General features: G+C 34.9%; 2 protein-coding genes across 3 annotated transcripts in view; one reads left to right on the forward strand and one right to left on the reverse strand.

Moving 5' to 3' along the window:
- Nucleotides 1-8,131, forward strand: part of LOC119662686 (collagen alpha-1(IV) chain) — a 62,313-nt gene extending 54,182 nt beyond the window's left edge. For both annotated transcript variants that reach the window (XM_038072375.1, XM_038072376.1), the window contains 8 exons: nt 84-278; nt 2,231-2,275; nt 2,334-4,093; nt 4,155-5,005; nt 5,064-6,975; nt 7,044-7,158; nt 7,212-7,435; nt 7,494-8,131. In XM_038072375.1, coding sequence (XP_037928303.1) covers nt 84-278; nt 2,231-2,275; nt 2,334-4,093; nt 4,155-5,005; nt 5,064-6,975; nt 7,044-7,158; nt 7,212-7,435; nt 7,494-7,764 — 5,373 coding nt within the window. In that variant the 3' untranslated portion in view covers nt 7,765-8,131. The remainder of the gene's footprint in view (nt 1-83; nt 279-2,230; nt 2,276-2,333; nt 4,094-4,154; nt 5,006-5,063; nt 6,976-7,043; nt 7,159-7,211; nt 7,436-7,493) is intronic.
- Nucleotides 8,132-10,111: 1,980 nt separating this feature from the next.
- Nucleotides 10,112-15,175, reverse strand: LOC119688122 (thioredoxin reductase-like selenoprotein T homolog CG3887). The gene is made up of 3 exons (XM_038102775.1): nt 14,916-15,175; nt 14,566-14,854; nt 10,112-10,636 (listed from the first exon to the last, which is right to left on the reverse strand). Exons 1-3 carry the CDS (start codon nt 15,074-15,076, stop codon nt 10,475-10,477), a joined length of 612 nt encoding a protein of 203 aa, XP_037958703.1. The 5' UTR covers nt 15,077-15,175; the 3' UTR covers nt 10,112-10,474.
- Between the last annotated feature and the right edge of the window lie 2,084 nt (nt 15,176-17,259).

A 17,259-nucleotide genomic window follows, 5' to 3' on the forward strand; every position in this document is an offset into this window, starting at 1 on the left:
TCAATTCAAACTTCATGCGAATATTAAACTGAACTCTTTGCCTTATTGCAAAATCTGATTGTTGTTTGATTTTTTTTTTTCAGGAAACTAATAAAAGCTGCAATCAAACGATTTGTGACTGTAAAGGTCTTAAGGGACATCAGGGTTCTATGGGTCCTAAAGGTTTTCCTGGTCAGGAAGGCTCTCCAGGAGATATGGGCCCAACAGGTCCACCAGGTCGACCAGGTGAAATCGGCGATGCTGGCGAATATGGAGAACAAGGCGAAAAAGGACAACGCGTAAGTTTAATATATAAAATTATTATTTAACTTTCAGTGATGTACACTGAATTACAATTAGCAGTTCTTTTACAATCTATCTCCCTTGCTTCATTGCACAATACATAAAACGGCTTAAAAGAAAGTAAAAATATCAGAATATATCTGTAATTTTGCAAATACATAACATATCTCCCATCTAAAACAAAATTCCTTAGTATTTTTACACATAGATAGAATCAAATATCCTTTTGAAATGTTAGAGAACTTTTCCAGATAAGTAAACTCAGTTGTTATATTTGTTCACTCCACATGGCGTAATGGGACTCGGTAGTAGTTAAATTAGAGTTATCGACCTCAAAAAGAAGCTAGTTGTAGACAGTCTCCTCTCTAAAGTAAAATTGCTAAGTATTTTTACACATATCTAGAATCAACTAACCTTTTGAAATGTTAGAGAACTTTTCCAAATTAGTAAACCCAGTTAATGTTATGTTTATTCACTCCACATAGCGTTATGGGACTTGGTAGTAGTTAAATTTAAGTTACCGATCCCAAACCGAAACTAGCTGTAGACAGTCTGGTTATTCTTCATGATGTGTTAATCGTGCATGAGAAAACATATTTTTAAAGTCAAAATCCCAGCAAAAATCCTTTAAATTCGTATATGAACATAATTCCAGTTCGTTTGTTTTTTTTTACATTTGTGTGATTTCCCAAAAATATAACTAGCGAGTATGTCTTACAAACGAGACAACCATGATTCATACATGCCAAATTTTTGTTCCACATATTAGGTGTAAACCAATACAAACGGACATACCTATTCTGTAAGCGTAGTTGCGGATATACATCCAATTTCGAGTTTCTTTTTGAGTGAGCCTATAAACAAATTAAAGATATATTTTATTAATCTATTTAATGCTTGGAAATATCTGCTTTAAATCGGTACTTACTAACTAAGCTGTAAGAATAACTTTCTATTAAGAAAAGAACTAATAAAACCTGTATAGTGTTTCTTACTATATTATTGGGTTAGCAAATAGATATGTATTCTCTTCGAACGCCAAATATGATACTAATATGACCAAATGTGAAACAGATTCGATGGAAAAAAATTATAGGTTTTACATATCCTGCGAGTTGTTGTTAATTTTGAGTTATCTTTGCCAATATTAGACTTTTAAATCTGCTCTCTGCTTATCTGCTCCATATTATTGTTATAATAATAACATTATGTAGAAGCTTGAGGATGTGGTGCAGAAGTATGGGTTTAATGATAATTCTATTGTGTTATGCCTATGCATAGGACTGTTATTATTTTAATTTTGTTTCGATCACTACGTTTTCATTTTAATATTTTTTAAATTATAATTTTAAATTTAATTAAATTTAAATTAATAAAATTATAATTTTAAATTTTAACTATTTTAACTATACTCAATTAAATAGTTATAAAGCAAAGCAAAATTATCAGTTGAACCAAACAAATAGTTCTATCAAATAAGTCAATATAAAATCATAATTTTAAACTTGCTATCCGAAGATTATAATGAATATAATGCTCATTTCTATACCCTACTTAACAAAATATAAGTTTTTCTGCACCATTTGATATATATCTTATAAACTTATCCGCCTAGATAGCAAAGCACGCGGTAGAACTCGAATAATAGTCATAAACGTCTAAAATACAATATAATTTATCCATATTCTCAAGCTTATTTACATGCGAGTCTCATTCATTTGAAAAACCAATGTACAGATCTTGGTCTGTCTGTGGTATATAATCTACGAGTATGTTCGTTTCTACACACTCATTTGGAATCGCTTTGCTCTTAGTCCAATACAATATTACATTATATTATTATTATTAACAATATTAACTTCTTAGATTGCATAATCACATTTCAATGCTTATACTTGCATAATTATATGAATCGAGACTAATATAAGTGAACTCTTATTTATTTTAGGGTGACGCTGGTGAGACTGGTTTACCTGGAATGCATGGACCAACTGTAAGCTGAATGCTATATTAAAATAACATTTTTAATTATTCATTGTAAAATAAAATAGGGTCGACCTGGTGATGACGGTTCTCAAGGTCCACGTGGTATTGATGGTTGTGACGGTAAGGAAGGCTTGCAAGGAATACCAGGTTTACCTGGCCGATATGGCTCTCGTGGTCCTCTTGGAAAACCCGGTTCTGCTGGTGTAGTTGGTGATGCTGGCGAAGGTGGTATAAACTCAAAGGGTACGAAAGGAAGTCGTGGTGAGCATGGTGAGCATGGTTTATCTGGTCAGCAAGGTCTGTCTGGTGTAAAGGGTTATAAGGGTGCCACTGGGTATCCTGGTATAGAAGGCGCGAAAGGTGATGAAGGATTAAAGGGCTATAAAGGTGAAATGGCGGAGCCAGTCAACCTACAATTAATGCTTGAAGGTGCTCATGGTGAAAAAGGTGAACCTGGTGATGCTGAAGAGAATGAACTTAAATACGCTGATGTAATAAAAGGCTACAAAGGTGAAAGAGGTTTTCCTGGAATAAATGGGGTATCAGGAGTACAGGGCGAAACTGGTGAATTTGGTCGACAAGGCTTACCAGGTGCTCGTGGTGATATTGGTGAACGTGGTGAGCGTGGAAAGCCAGGTAAGCCTGGTGAGCCAGGTTTTTCCGGCGAAAAAGGAGTTAAAGGTGCGCCTGGATATAATGGAAATAGTGGAGAAGATGGTTTGCCTGGAATACGTGGTGAAAATGGTTTTGATGGAACTCCAGGAGTTCAAGGTCCAGTAGGCCCACCTGGTATATATGACCCTTATCTGGATAAGGCTTATCCCGGTCCACAGGGTCCTCAAGGTGATATTGGAGAACAAGGTGATCCGGGCGTAACTGGTATCCCAGGAAGACCTGGGCGTCGTGGACCTGTGGGTCCGGCCGGTCCTCCGGGTGATACGGGTCTAGATGGTTTGCAAGGTCGTCGTGGAGTCAGTGTTAAAGGTGATGAAGGTGACTACGGTTTAATTGGATTTCCTGGACCAATAGGTGCAACAGGTGGACCTGGCCCTAAAGGTCGTGTTGGTCAAAGAGGTAATCCTGGTTTAAATATTAGAGGTAAAAAAGGTTTTGCTGGACAAAATGGAATACCTGGTGCATTTGGATACCGTGGTGATCGCGGTGAAGTTGGTTTACCAGGTGAAAAAGGTTTACCTGGAGTTGGTGTAAATGTTGTCGGACCTCCTGGTTTTGAAGGGCCACCAGGTCCTCGTGGCCAACCTGGAGATGATGGTTACCGAGGATTTGATGGCAATCCTGGTGATAAAGGTATTCGTGGTGATGACTGTGGAATATGTCCGGCTGGTCCTCAAGGCACTAAAGGGTTACAAGGAGATGCTGGTCGTCCTGGTGATCATGGAAGAAGAGGACAACAAGGTTTAACAGGTCAACGTGGCCCAAAAGGTTCATCTGGCTTACCTGGTCGAAAAGGTTACAAAGGAGAGGCTGGTACAAATGGAATTCCTGGTGACCGTGGGCAAATAGGATCTCCTGGTCGACATGGTATTGTAATACCTATTAAAAATCTTGCTCAAAAAATTCCAGGCGACCAAGGTGATATTGGTGAACGTGGTGAACAAGGACAGGAAGGCGATAGAGGACAGGATGGTAGACACGGATGGAGGGGTGAAAAAGGTGAAACAGGCCTACGTGGCGAATATGGTGATTCTGGAAGGCCAGGTATTAATGGTAATAAAGGTGCAAGAGGCAGAAACGGATTACCTGGAAGAAATGCACAAGTTCCTAAAGAATTCTTAGTTGGTGAATCTGGTTACAATGGAAGCGGGTAAGTGTATATATACATATATACAGGTTTGAGATGAATATATGTAAAATTTTTCTTGAAGAGGTGCACGTGGTGAAGTTGGTGATAAAGGCACTAAGGGCGATAAAGGCGAACCAAATCCTGGACAAATATATGACAATAAGGGTGAACCTGGTGACAAAGGCTTTGAGGGACAAATAGGTGCTAAAGGTTTTCAAGGAGATATGGGAGTGCCAGGCATTTCAGGCATTCGTGGTGATATAGGTTTACCTGGACCAACAATTGAGGGACCTATGGGATTTAAAGGCTGGTCGGGTGTTATTGGTGACTTTGGCAATCACGGTGCTCCAGGTAGTCCTGGGTTGAATGGTTTGGCTGGATCAGAAGGCGTAAAAGGAATAAAGGGAGTACGTGGAGATCCAGGTCGCAATATATTGCCTGGTGATATTGGCGTTGATGGTGATATGGGTATGAGAGGTATAACTGGCGACATCGGGTTTCCTGGTTATCCGGGACGTGCTGGTGTTCTAGGAACAAAAGGTGTTAAAGGTCTTAAGGGTGATGATGGACAAATGGGATTACAAGGGTTATCTGGTAACAAAGGCGCACGTGGAGACGTTATAGTTGGTTACCCTGGCTTAGAGGGAGCTCCAGGAAGAGACGGTCGTACAGCGCCACATGGTATAAAAGGTGATGTAGGTGAAATTGGCGCGCTAGGTGCAAATGGTGCTAAAGGTGTTAAAGGAAAAGTCGGATTACCAGGACGAAGAGGTTCAATTGGAGATCAGGGTTTACCTGGACAACCTGGTCAGATTGGCCCTGTAGGCTGGGGTGGTATACCTGGTAACCAAGGCGACAGAGGTGACATTGGTCAAAATGGAAGATATGGTGATATGGGTTCAAGAGGCCAAATGGGTAACATAGGTTCAAAAGGTAAAGTGTTAAATAATTGATATTGTTCTGCTTTTTAAAATCCTATTTTTATTTTAAGGTCAAACTGGAGATGCGGGACCAGTTGGTCATGCTGGTACGTATGGTAGGCACGGCAGAAAAGGTCAAATGGGAGATAGAGGTTTAATTGGTCAAAGAGGTAACAAAGGAATATCTGCCCGAAGTGGTATTAAAGGTCAAATGGGAACACCAGGGCCAACTGGTATTCAAGGTTACGCAGGAATTGAAGGTCAAAAAGGACAAAAAGGTTCAGAGGGAGATACACCTATTGCTTATGACGGGCTTGTTGGCTTTAAGGGACCAACCGGTGAACCAGGCCGCATAGGTCTACATGGTTTAAAAGGCGTTAAGGGTGAAAGAGGAGACTATGGATATACAGGTGCTCCAGGAAACATTGGTGATAACGGTTTCCCTGGTTTACCAGGCAGAAATGGTAGAAATGGTGCTCCTGGTAGAAAAGGCAGCGATGGGCCAATTGGTTTAGAAGGTCTTCAAGGCGCACAAGGTGAAATAGGTGATACAGGATTCGCTGGCAACGTAGGAATCAAAGGTGATTACGGTGATATGGGTTTAGTTGGTGCAGATGGCGCAAAAGGAGAACGTGGTGAAATAGGTGAACAAGGACGACCAGGTATAACATTAGATGGGTATGCTCAGCGAGGCGACAAAGGTGAACAAGGATTAATGGGACAGATGGGACCAATGGGTGACCAAGGTTCACTTGGTGATTCTGGTTATGATGGTAGAAAAGGAGAAATTGGTGAAATTGGTTTAGACGGAGTTACTGGCATTGATGGATATATTGGCATTAAAGGCGGAGTTGGTGACAAAGGTTCGATTGGTTTACCAGGTCCAATAGCTGCTTTCATCGAAAATGGTGAGGTAGGTGATTCAGGTTATGATGGGCTTGGTGGTCGACCAGGATTACCTGGGCAAAAAGGTGCCCCTGGCGAGCAAGGTGATAATGGAAATGCCGGCTTAATTGGTTTACCTGGCCCAAGCTTACAGGGTCCAGTTGGTGGAGTTGGTGATATTGGATATCCTGGTCCAGCTGGTAGAAGTGGATTAAATGGAAGAGCAGGTCCCAAAGGTGTACGTGGTGATACAGGTATTCAGGGCCAACGTGGTGAACCTGGTTTTGCAATATTAGGTAGACGTGGTGATGCTGGTGATTACGGTTTCGAAGGTGCTCGTGGTTATGATGGAATTAAAGGTCAACAGGGAGAAAGAGGGATACCGGGTAGAAATGGTCTAATGGGTCCACGTGGCCAGCTTGGTGCCACTGGAGATCAAGGTTGGAGTGGAATAGATGGTCTTCCTGGCTTAGATGGGCTTAAAGGTGAACCTGGTATAACATTCCCCTTCGACTACGCTCGTAAAGGTGACCGAGGTGAACCTGGCTTAGAAGGCTTTAAAGGCCAAATAGGTGACATGGGTGTTCAAGGTATAGCTGGCAGAATAGGCCTACGTGGAATGAAAGGTTTTCAAGGTGAGCAAGGCCAGATGGGTATAGCTGGGCGAGATGGACCACAGGGAGACATAGGTATGATTGGTCAACCTGGTTTAGCTGGACAAACAGGACCAGCAGGACCTAAGGGCCCCGTAGGCGATCCAGCGCCACCACCACCCCGTTCAAAAAGTCGCGGTTTTATATTTGTGCGACACTCACAAACGGTACGAATTCCTGATTGTCCAGCTAATACAGGTAAATTATGGGAAGGATACTCATTGGCTGGAAATATTGCTAGTAGTCGTACAGTTGGACAAGACTTGGGATCATCGGGTTCATGTTTAATGCAGTTTACCACTATGCCCTACATGATGTGCGATGTAAACAATGTATGTAATTACGCACAGAACAATGATGACAGTATGTGGCTTGCAACAGATGAACCAATGCCCATGCAAATGACGCCAATTCAATCAAAAGATTTGCGTAATTATATATCTCGGTAAGAATTTTTATATATATATAAAAGATATTTGCATCTAAGAACATGTATTATACTTTCTCTTTTAGTTGTGTTGTGTGCGAAACAACGACACGCGTTATATCTCTTCACAGTCAAAGTATGTCTATACCAGATTGTCCAAATGGATGGGAAGAGATGTGGACTGGTTATAGTTATCTTATGGTACATTATATATTTTTTGTTTTTTAATGTTTTTAAAAATAAATATAATTTAGACTACAACCGACAACACTGGCGGTTTTGGACAAAATCTGGTGTCACCTGGATCATGTCTTACAGAATTCCGTAGCAACCCTGTTATTGAATGTCATGGCCATGGCCGCTGCAGTTACTATGATCCTGTAGCATCTTTCTGGTTAGCTGTTATACATGAAAATGAAATGTGGAGCGCACCAAGACCACAAACACTAAAAGCAGACCACACCAGTAAGATTAGCAGGTAAATATCACATATTTACAAATTGCAAAATATCTACATACATCTCTTTTACATTTAGGTGTACTGTCTGTCGCCGTCGCAATGATTCATTTGTTACACGCCTTCCGGATGCTGGCAGCGTTGCAAAAGAATTAAGACGAGCTCCTGAAAGAGTTATTCCTGTGCACCGTCCAGAAGCAGTGCCAAGCTCAAATCAGTACCCTAATTACCGGCAGTACAATTTCCAAAACAATTACAGACGTCCAAATCCAAACGGTGCCTACAACTATGGAGAACAAAACCGTGTGAACCGAATTCGACGTCCACGTGAGGACACTTATGCACCATAAAACAGCTGTTGATAAAGAAAACTAAACACCACAAAAAAACTAAAATTAATTTAAGATTTAACCAAAGTTTAAACAATTTCTGCCATTTCTATGCTTTAATTAAATTTATACCCTTATAGTTACTTTAATGAATAACATTTAAAAATAATGTCGTTGGTTTGTGATTAAATATGAAACTTCAAGATAAATTCAAACACTTCGCACTATTAGAACACCTAAATTCTCCATTGAGAATCGGCTTGCTCCAATTTTCGGTAAGAATTCAAATTGTTCTTACACACCGAATTGCTGGAGAATAGCGTACCATTAACTGTTTTTTTTTTGTAATATTAATATACAGATAAAAAGAATTTTTAATTAATGTATACAAAAAACAAATTTTTAAGAATAAACAGAAAATTTATTTAATAAGGAACTTGTTTAACTAAATTTTTAAATAGTTGATAAGAAGTCCCGGATATTGCAGTCTAAAAAATAAAATTGAATAGACCCAATAAAGTTCTCAAAAGGTGTTTAGCAAAGTAGTTGCAGGTAAATCGTTTTCTCGAGTCAAAGGTGAGTGCTTGGCGGCGGCAGTATTGCGATGCTTACCAAAATTACGTTAATAGGACGTGAACTCAATTAGCGATGATACGAGTATCTTCCTAATGCATCGTTCACTATATCATTTTCAATGTCAAATATTGTCAGTATAAGGAATACGGGTAGTCATATGATGTCATATTCGCATTCTTGTCATGTAATGAAAATGCATTTGACATACCAGTCAATTATAATTGTCATTTAAAATGACATAGTGAAAAAAGACATAAGAATAGTGAAAAAAGACATAAGACAAATTAGTCAAATTTGGGTAGTGTATACCGCAGACAGATCGGCCAGTAAAAGTTACTCTCTTCTTCTGGCTGATCTTGCTGTACTAAAAACAAAAATACCATAGTATAAGGAATAAAAAGTATACAATGAAAACTGAATAAGAACATTTACATTAGTTACTACATAGATAGTCTAAATGGGTGATTAACAATAAATTATTGAAATATAAAACAATACTAAATTCAATTTGGACATACTACCGCATTTAGTAGAACATTTTAAGTCATGTACTTTTGATCTTGGATCTACTTTCTCATCACATTCTCTTAGCGTCTGCAATATTTATTAGCCAAGTTTCTGCTTCTCCTCTCTAAATCTAATTATTTCGCTTTAAGAACTTGAATCACATATGACTGCATTGTTTGCCTCTGCATTGTGCTCGCTGTCATCTTTTCCATAATATTTTCTGGATTTATTGGTCTAATCTGGGTTATTATCTCTTCTCTTATGATGAGCCACCTATTACAGTAATAGAAGACATATTCTGCGTCGTCATTGTTTCCGTCGCCATAAATGTAATCGGCTAGATCCGCCCATTCCATGCAGACCTGTGCTTGTATTTACAAAAATATCCATGTCCAGTCAGCATCTGAGTGAGATAGTAATTTGTGTCTCCCGATATCCGTTTGAGTCAAGTGATTATATTTGTTATCAGTGTAGCTGTTCTGATCTTCGCCCTTTGCGCTTTATATTATACTCAATAATAGTTGTTTATTTCTTGTTGTGTACTCTCTGGCGTTCTTTTAGTTGTAGATCAATAGGAATTATACCTGCTATTAGAAAAACTGCTTTCGCCGAGACAGTGCGATACACTGATGTGATACATAGAGTCACCCTTCCATGCACAACTATTATTTTTTCCGTAACAGGTCCTCCCTTATTAGCCATTAATTTGCTCAAAGAAGGAGTCAACTTTACTGCTTTATCATGCTTCATTTATTTACGGCAAAAACGTAAGTTTTCCAAATAGTCTTATTTGAAGGTAATTGATCGTTGTTTGGGTTCTCAAAACATCATTTTTTACTCGCATCTCCACATGCGTATATATATACCTTTGAGTTAATAGCAATATCTCTGTTTTGTGAGCAGCTATCCATAAGCTATGTGTGATTAACCAGTGCTGTACTCGTAACATCACTTGTGCAAGTTTTCTTTGCAATAATTACGTATACCGGCCGGTTATAATTGCTGCTATGTCATCTGCATAAGCTACTAGAAAAGTATCATGTAGTATCTCTATTTGCAAAATACCATCATAAGTGATATTCCATAGTTCAGGCACCAAGATTGATCCTTGCGCTGCTCCAGTCATTATTTGTACCGTTTTTAATCAATTTTTTGTTGTATAGATTAATTGTCGGCTTGTTAAATAACTTCTTATTGACTCGACTTTAATTATTTTTATATTAATTAATCAATATACTTACGGTCAACACAACAAAAAAAAGGCAGAAAAAAAGACATCATATCTATCGTGGCTTTACTTTAAATTTATTTAATGTATATCATAGTTATTTTTACTCATATTTCCCTTTTTAAAATCATTATAAATGTTGGCTACTGTTATTATTTTCTATTGTATTAAGTCTTTATATTATATTAAATTTGTTTAACTAATTTGTTCCATTTATAAAAACATTCGAACATTTACACACAAAAGAAAGTACATTAAAAATCATATTGTATGGTAACAACTTAATCAAATATGCAAGAAATCGTAGTACCATAACCCCTCAAAGTAGAATATCTTTTATTTATTAAAATCGCTTTAAAGAATTTTACAAAGATTTCAACTAATTAGAATTTGAGTTTTTTTACATTTTTTTCTTGTCTATTATTTAACAAAATCAGGATTATCTTGAGGAGTGTCTGTAAATAACAATTGATTATCAATTATTTGGAAAAGCTCTTGTGGTGCTGGAATGCGTCCAGTTTGCAACTTTGACCAAATAGGAACATTATTAAGTGTTATTTCAAAGGCACCAGATGCGACAAGCTGTAAAAGAGTAAAAAAAAAATAATTAATTAAATACAGTAAAGCAAATTATATCTTTTGTTATACGTATTTTATATACAAAGAATTTTAATAGAATTAAAAAAAAAATATTGTACTCCAATTAAAAACTATCAAAATAATTATTTGGTATCAATTAGAGTAGGGACTCTAATCAAAAAATTAGTTATGATTCATGTTGCACCAGAAGCATAAGATTTGATAACTTCGACTTAACTAAACTCTTAAGTGGTTCTGTGTTTTGTGAGCACTCGTTTTTCTTTATTTATTGTATTTACATATTTCGTAACTTAGTTAGTTGATCCTCTGTATAAATGCTATTTTCTATACTGTTATTTATGAAAATAGTTCCACCATCGTACAACTACTTCATTAGGATTTACAACTCTGTACCAAAATTTCCGAAAATAATAGCAAATATTAACGAATGCACCATCATTTTCGATGTGAATATTTATGAATAATAATAATATATCTATAAGATAGAATTTGTAATTACAAAACTTATTAAACAAAAACAAAAATCAACTCTTCAACTACATCAACAATCTCCAAACACACAGATTCATTGCACTGTGCTTATTCAGCCGTTAGATTAAAAGTTTTTCAACTTGATCAAAGTACACTACAAAAAACAACTACTCCTCTATTTGCTGGACGAGAAAGTAACAAATTTGCAGTTAAAACTGAATACTTTCAATTTTAAAACAGGTATTCAGACTCTAACTACGTCCTAGGACAAAATAACCTCGCGAAATATTAAAAAATTTTGAAATGTTTTGCTGAAATTCAATAATGAATGGAGCGAAGAAGACAATATGTCTTTAAATAATTTCACAAACTAAAATTCGAGAAGAAAACGGTACTTTCAACCATTGTCACTTATATAGCTGAGATTAGTCCAAAACATAACTTTACAGAGTTAAACATAAAAAATTGAATTCAAGAGAAATTTCCCGTAGAAAGTAATGAGGACCAAATAGAATTATCAGAAATGGAGCCGGAGAATTCACATAACAGAATCCAGAATTATTTAACGTGATTACCTGTCATGATGGTTTAACAGCACGGTACTCATTAACATACGTATCAGTATATTGCGCCGATAAACGCCCCATTGGAATTTCAAAAGAAATTTCCACCGGTGACAATGAAGAAATATGTGCCTGTAAATACCTGATCATTTTTCCGGCGTAAGTTAGGGTATTAACCAAAGCCACTACAAGTCCAACCTCAACTGGTCAGCACAACCGAAGCTGCGGGCTAATGATACCCATAATATCAGATTTGCACCTTTGGTCAAGTGCCGCAGACTGGGACAACACCTACTACCATGTACACTTCTTGTACAAGTGTGAGCATAGCGCCAGGATTATAGACGCCTCTTACGACAAGCATGCCTACCAAGGGAATATTTTAACCCCTTCACCGCAGGGAGAAATTCATATGACAGTGGTCATAAAGAAAACAAAATTAAAGTAGACGAGGTTATAACATCGATTAACATATGCATAAAATGAGCGAGCTTTGGGAAATGATAAGCCAACAGCAGCACTATATGAACTACGTGATTCAACTGTTCATCCAAAAAAGCAACTTAAAATTTTTAAGTTTCTTAAAATATTTAAATGAATAAAATCAGCGAGGGCTTTAGTGTTTAATTAGACGCGAATACCAAACGAGCACTGTATACCGAGATGCAGCTATATATCCACTATAACAAAACTTCGTGTATTCAATAGTAACATAAAGACGGTTCTATGTTATTGAAGTAACATATAGTAGAATACTATCGACTTGGAGAATATTGCAACTAATATCAAAATTCTATATTTATATAGAAACACGCAACATATAAGCTTTGTAATACTAAATATTGCAATAAGATTCTACGTTCAATTGTATTAAACTGCAGTGTTTGCATTGTGTTTTGCACTAATATTTTATTTATATATACCTGATTTCAATTCTGCATTTACAAAGTATTTTTTCTCACATATATGGTAAGTAATTTAAGACATACCTTATAGATATTTAATTTCAAAATAAAAAATTAATATTATCACAATTAATTTTTTGCGGTAAAAATTGCATTGTTATTAGACAACTGAATACTGTCAAACAAACAGATATCTGCTGACATAATCTTTGTCCTCGAGGGGTAAGGTTTCTCCCCCAAGGCTAGTCTCAAGTAAATCCCACCCAACCTTCATTCATTTCCAATCGCAAATTACCCTTCCTCGACTCACTTACCCCCTATATAATTCATATTCTAAAACATGTATTAGTATTTTTAAATTCCTTTAATGTCCTCTGCAATATAGGACTTCTCGGTGTATAACAATAACTCAGTAATATACTATTACACAATAGTTATATATATTTTAATCCGTTATGCAAATGTTATAAATTAATTTATATATTTGTTAATCCAGATATAGATTATAAAATACATAAAAACCATTATAAAAAAACAAGTCGATAAATAAATTAAAAAAACTTTATAAATTAATTTATTTTAATAATAAGAATTGGATTATAGAAAATCAACTTATGGCAGTCTGTGCAAGGTTTTACTGTATGTGTCAAACTAAGTAATTTATGTATGAGAATCCCTAAAAATACATAGATCTGCCAAAATATCTGTTATATCTTTTGTAAAGCACAAATCCATTAAAACATTCTTTTTAATTTCAAATTTGGAATCAAGTAGAATCGAAAGGTGACGTCGGATATCACCAAATGACTGAAGTGAAATTAAAAGAATATCTTCGAATAGAAATATTTAAGAGTATAAGCTGCGGGCCTATACTTTACTATGCAGTTAAAGTAATACATATATAGTCAGTTTTTAACTTAGAAAGTCGACTTTTCTTACTAAGAAATTTTGGTATTCTTTTGGTATTTGGAATTCTTTAAATAAATTTTGTATAGTATGAACAAATTAATATAAAAATAATTGAAAAGTAATATTTGGCATTTATTACGTATAAAAACAAAGGACCTATAACAAACATCTGTAAATAAAAAAAATTGGATAACCATTTATATTAATTATATTAGAATTATATTTGCTTAAAACTGTATAGTTTTATCTGCTGTATTATAAAATGAACTTTTTTATATTAGAAATTGGCAAAGAAATGGGTCAGTACGAGCCCATATTCATCTGATTTAGGAAATAGATTAACAAATAAACAAAAAGCATTTTCAGGATATAAAGGCCATCCAAAATGCTTGTATCGACAAACTAAAGAACATTCTGCCGAACGATATGAAGCTGACAATCGACTGGTTCTAAACCGTACAAAACGATGTATTAGGTAAGAAAGAGATTATTTTAAATGAAGTAATTTAGTTTTGTTTTTGTTCATATTTATAAAAAGTACTTCGTATTTTCTGTTAGCCTAATATGTTAGAGATTTAAAATATGAAAAGGCAATAATTAAAATGATATATAAATAAGGAATGGCATCATACAACATTATCGTTAAATACATCAAAAAAATATAGGAACATAAGTATCTCATATTAAAATTATTTAACATTACATAGAATTTTTTCGAATCGAATTTATCGTATATCAGATATATACAGTGTGTTTCCTAAGAATTTACAGTGTAAATTCTTGAATTGATTTCTTAAACGGAAATAAAATGAGTTGTTTAAAACTTTCACAAATACATAGAAATAATGTTGCTATTAAGCGGAGAAGATCTATATGCATATAAATTAATTTAGCATTACAAACATATATATATAATTTGTGACTTGCTATTTTTTTAATGCACATGTTCATATAAAATATACTAAGTATGATAAGATTTCTACGAATAGTATTTAAAGCAGATATTAAACATTTGATCAGTCTTATCTTTTTTTTTAATTTGTTGAATTAGCATATTTCTTACCTGGCTCTCCAACATGTTGCCAACAAAAAATATCATAAGGCAAGCGAACATTTTGTTATCCAACAAATGGCGCCACCATGCCGGTGGTTGTTGACCCATGGCACCAAATATATCGTACGATGAAACAATCACAACGATGAAAAATATTTTTAATACAAAAATAATTTTGGTAATGTACATGTTAACGCCAGGAGGATCATAATGTGAACCGGTCACTGTTATTTGCGGGTATTTCTCTGATAACAAATTTAAATAGTCCTCGAATGCCTTCCGATAACCGCATGAATAACTAATGCATTTGTACATACATTTAAATAAGGTGATTTTATTTTATTTCAATAAATAATTACCAATATGAAAATGTCATCACAGGTCCGCCAACATTTAGACCAAACTTTGTGTCAGGAATTTCTTTTTCCGCAACAACACCAAGATTATTATTAACAAAAATAACACAGCAGAAAGTTATACATATACAAATTGATATATGTTTAAATTGAAGAAAAGCCATTTTTTATGTTTAATCAAAACTTTATTAATTAAAAAAGCGACCCTTTTGCAGTCGGATAACAATGCTCCAAAGCAATTTTTTTTTTCACTGACAGTTTGAAAGACGTACAGCAAGTGACAGCAACTAAGCCACTTGTACTTACAAACCACAGAGTTGCGTTTACGTTGACAACTATGTGGCATTCTTTTCAAAATAAAATGCGGAATAATATGTATCATATATATATATATGATGAACCAGTCAATACTGTATTTGAGAAAACAGAAAATTATCATTTTTATTCTATAATAATAATTAATAAGAAAATATATATCAATAATCAATAAAAATTTATAATACTATAGAAGTCTATTAGGGAAAAGTTACTAAAAATAATATAAAACTTTTCATTGCTTTATATAACTAAATCCGCTGCTAATATCAATTTGGTGGTTGAAGTTTGCTTCTGGTGATTTGTTCAAACTAATATTAATTAATTTATTTATTTACAGTGGCTACAAAAACAAAAGTCATATATGCAGATATTTTGTGTCATAGAATAGTGGTATAAGAACGGAACCTCTCTATTATATGCCGATTTTTCATGATAATAGGTCTGATCCACGAACTACTCATAGTAACTTTAAGTAACGCTGTGTATACACAAATGCGTTCCATCAACAAATTTTCGATTATATGAGATTTATCTAAGAAAGCGTAACATCCCTGTCGAAATTTAAAAATGTTACACTGACTTTACTCATACATTTTATTTCAAGTAAAATTTGTGGTGATATATGAATCAGCTGTTTTGGCTTGAATTTAAATTCTTGTATTGTTTATTTGCGTGGCACTGCAAATTGATAAAGTTGAATATAATAAAAAGTTTTCTACAATAGTCATTTATTGTTATAACCATATCACAAAAGAACAACTGCTTATTTTAAAAATAACATATGAAACATCGGGATATCGTATATACTATATTTTTCCGGTTTTAATAAAGTCAGCTGTCTTTGCTTTCAATTCATTATTCATTTTAATGTTAAAGTTTATATTAATTATTTATTTTTATGTAAAATACAGTTTGCTTGCACTATGTGTATATATGCAAGATATACTATGTTATTTGCCAAAACATGATCTTTGACAGATTTCAACAGTGATGCTAATGTCTCGCTTAACGCTTATAGGCCAGCATGCCGTTTTTTGACACATTTGGGATCCACTGAAAGCACCTATTATTATTTCTTAGAATTTAAACAGTTTTTTAATAAGAGTATGAATTATTTTCAGAAAATAAATTAAATAAAATACTAGAAAACTGGTGACCCGTCACAGAAGGTCATTTAGGTATAACTTCATAATACTAGAAATTGTTTTAATTGACTGACGAAAGAGTTTAAGTACAATTCATTAACAATTAAAAAGATGTTGCACGAATCTATTGCACTTGATTATGAAGAGCGAACGCCCGTAGCAAACATATGGCAATTACCAAGTGAAAAGTCGCAAACAAACCCGAACCGATATTCGATTCCTTTCTTGCATAATGTGACAATTATTTTTTATACAAAAACGTTTACTTAAACGTGGATTTTTAGATTGCATTTAACCAAATCCTCATTGACCCTGCGATATACCAAAGACATTAATCACTATTCCATTTGATTTGTTCGAATTTACCTTTATGACATCAAGCTAACGAAATGCAGCACAGATATTTTAATGATTAACTGTTAATGGTTAATGTATGCGACCGTGCATGGCTAGACTTTGTGTTTGGGTACATCGACGACATCCTTATTGCTTCTAGGGATTAAGAGGAACACTAAATACATCTGCATGTTCTATTTGACCGTCTGCGAAGAGCTGGTTTGACAGCTAACTCGACTAAGTGTAAGAAATGTTTTAAGAACATTTCATTAGTGCTGATGATTTCAAACCATTCGAACGTAAGGTAGCAGGAGTGTAAAATCACTTTTTTTTTATTTTATCCGTAAAGATGCCATACCATTTTTTAGAGATGATAATAAACAGCAGTTAATAAACAGCAATAACTGTATATGCGTGTACTCAGCTTGTAAAACCGTAAAAACAATAAAAGTGAACTTGTGAAGACATTATTGCATCCCTTGTATGTGAGACAGATTTCGTTCAATCTATATTGTTCAACTTTACGGTGCCCTATTGCCTTGAACACT

The sequence above is a fragment of the Teleopsis dalmanni genome, chromosome X (assembly GCF_002237135.1).
Source record: "Teleopsis dalmanni isolate 2A chromosome X, ASM223713v2, whole genome shotgun sequence".
NCBI lineage: Eukaryota > Metazoa > Arthropoda > Insecta > Diptera > Diopsidae > Teleopsis > Teleopsis dalmanni.

What these genes read in the sequence shown, in the direction of transcription:
- LOC119688122 (XM_038102775.1), bottom strand. Translation starts at nt 15,076, where the DNA reads ATGGCTTTTCTTCAATTTAAACATATATCAATTTGTATATGTATAACT. An exon ending in GTGATGACATTTTCATATTG is followed by an intron (nt 14,855 to 14,915) that starts GTAATTATTTAT and finishes CAAATGCATTAG; the next exon opens with TTATTCATGCGGTTATCGGA. An exon ending in GCAACATGTTGGAGAGCCAG is followed by an intron (nt 10,637 to 14,565) that starts GTAAGAAATATG and finishes ACTCTTTTACAG; the next exon opens with CTTGTCGCATCTGGTGCCTT.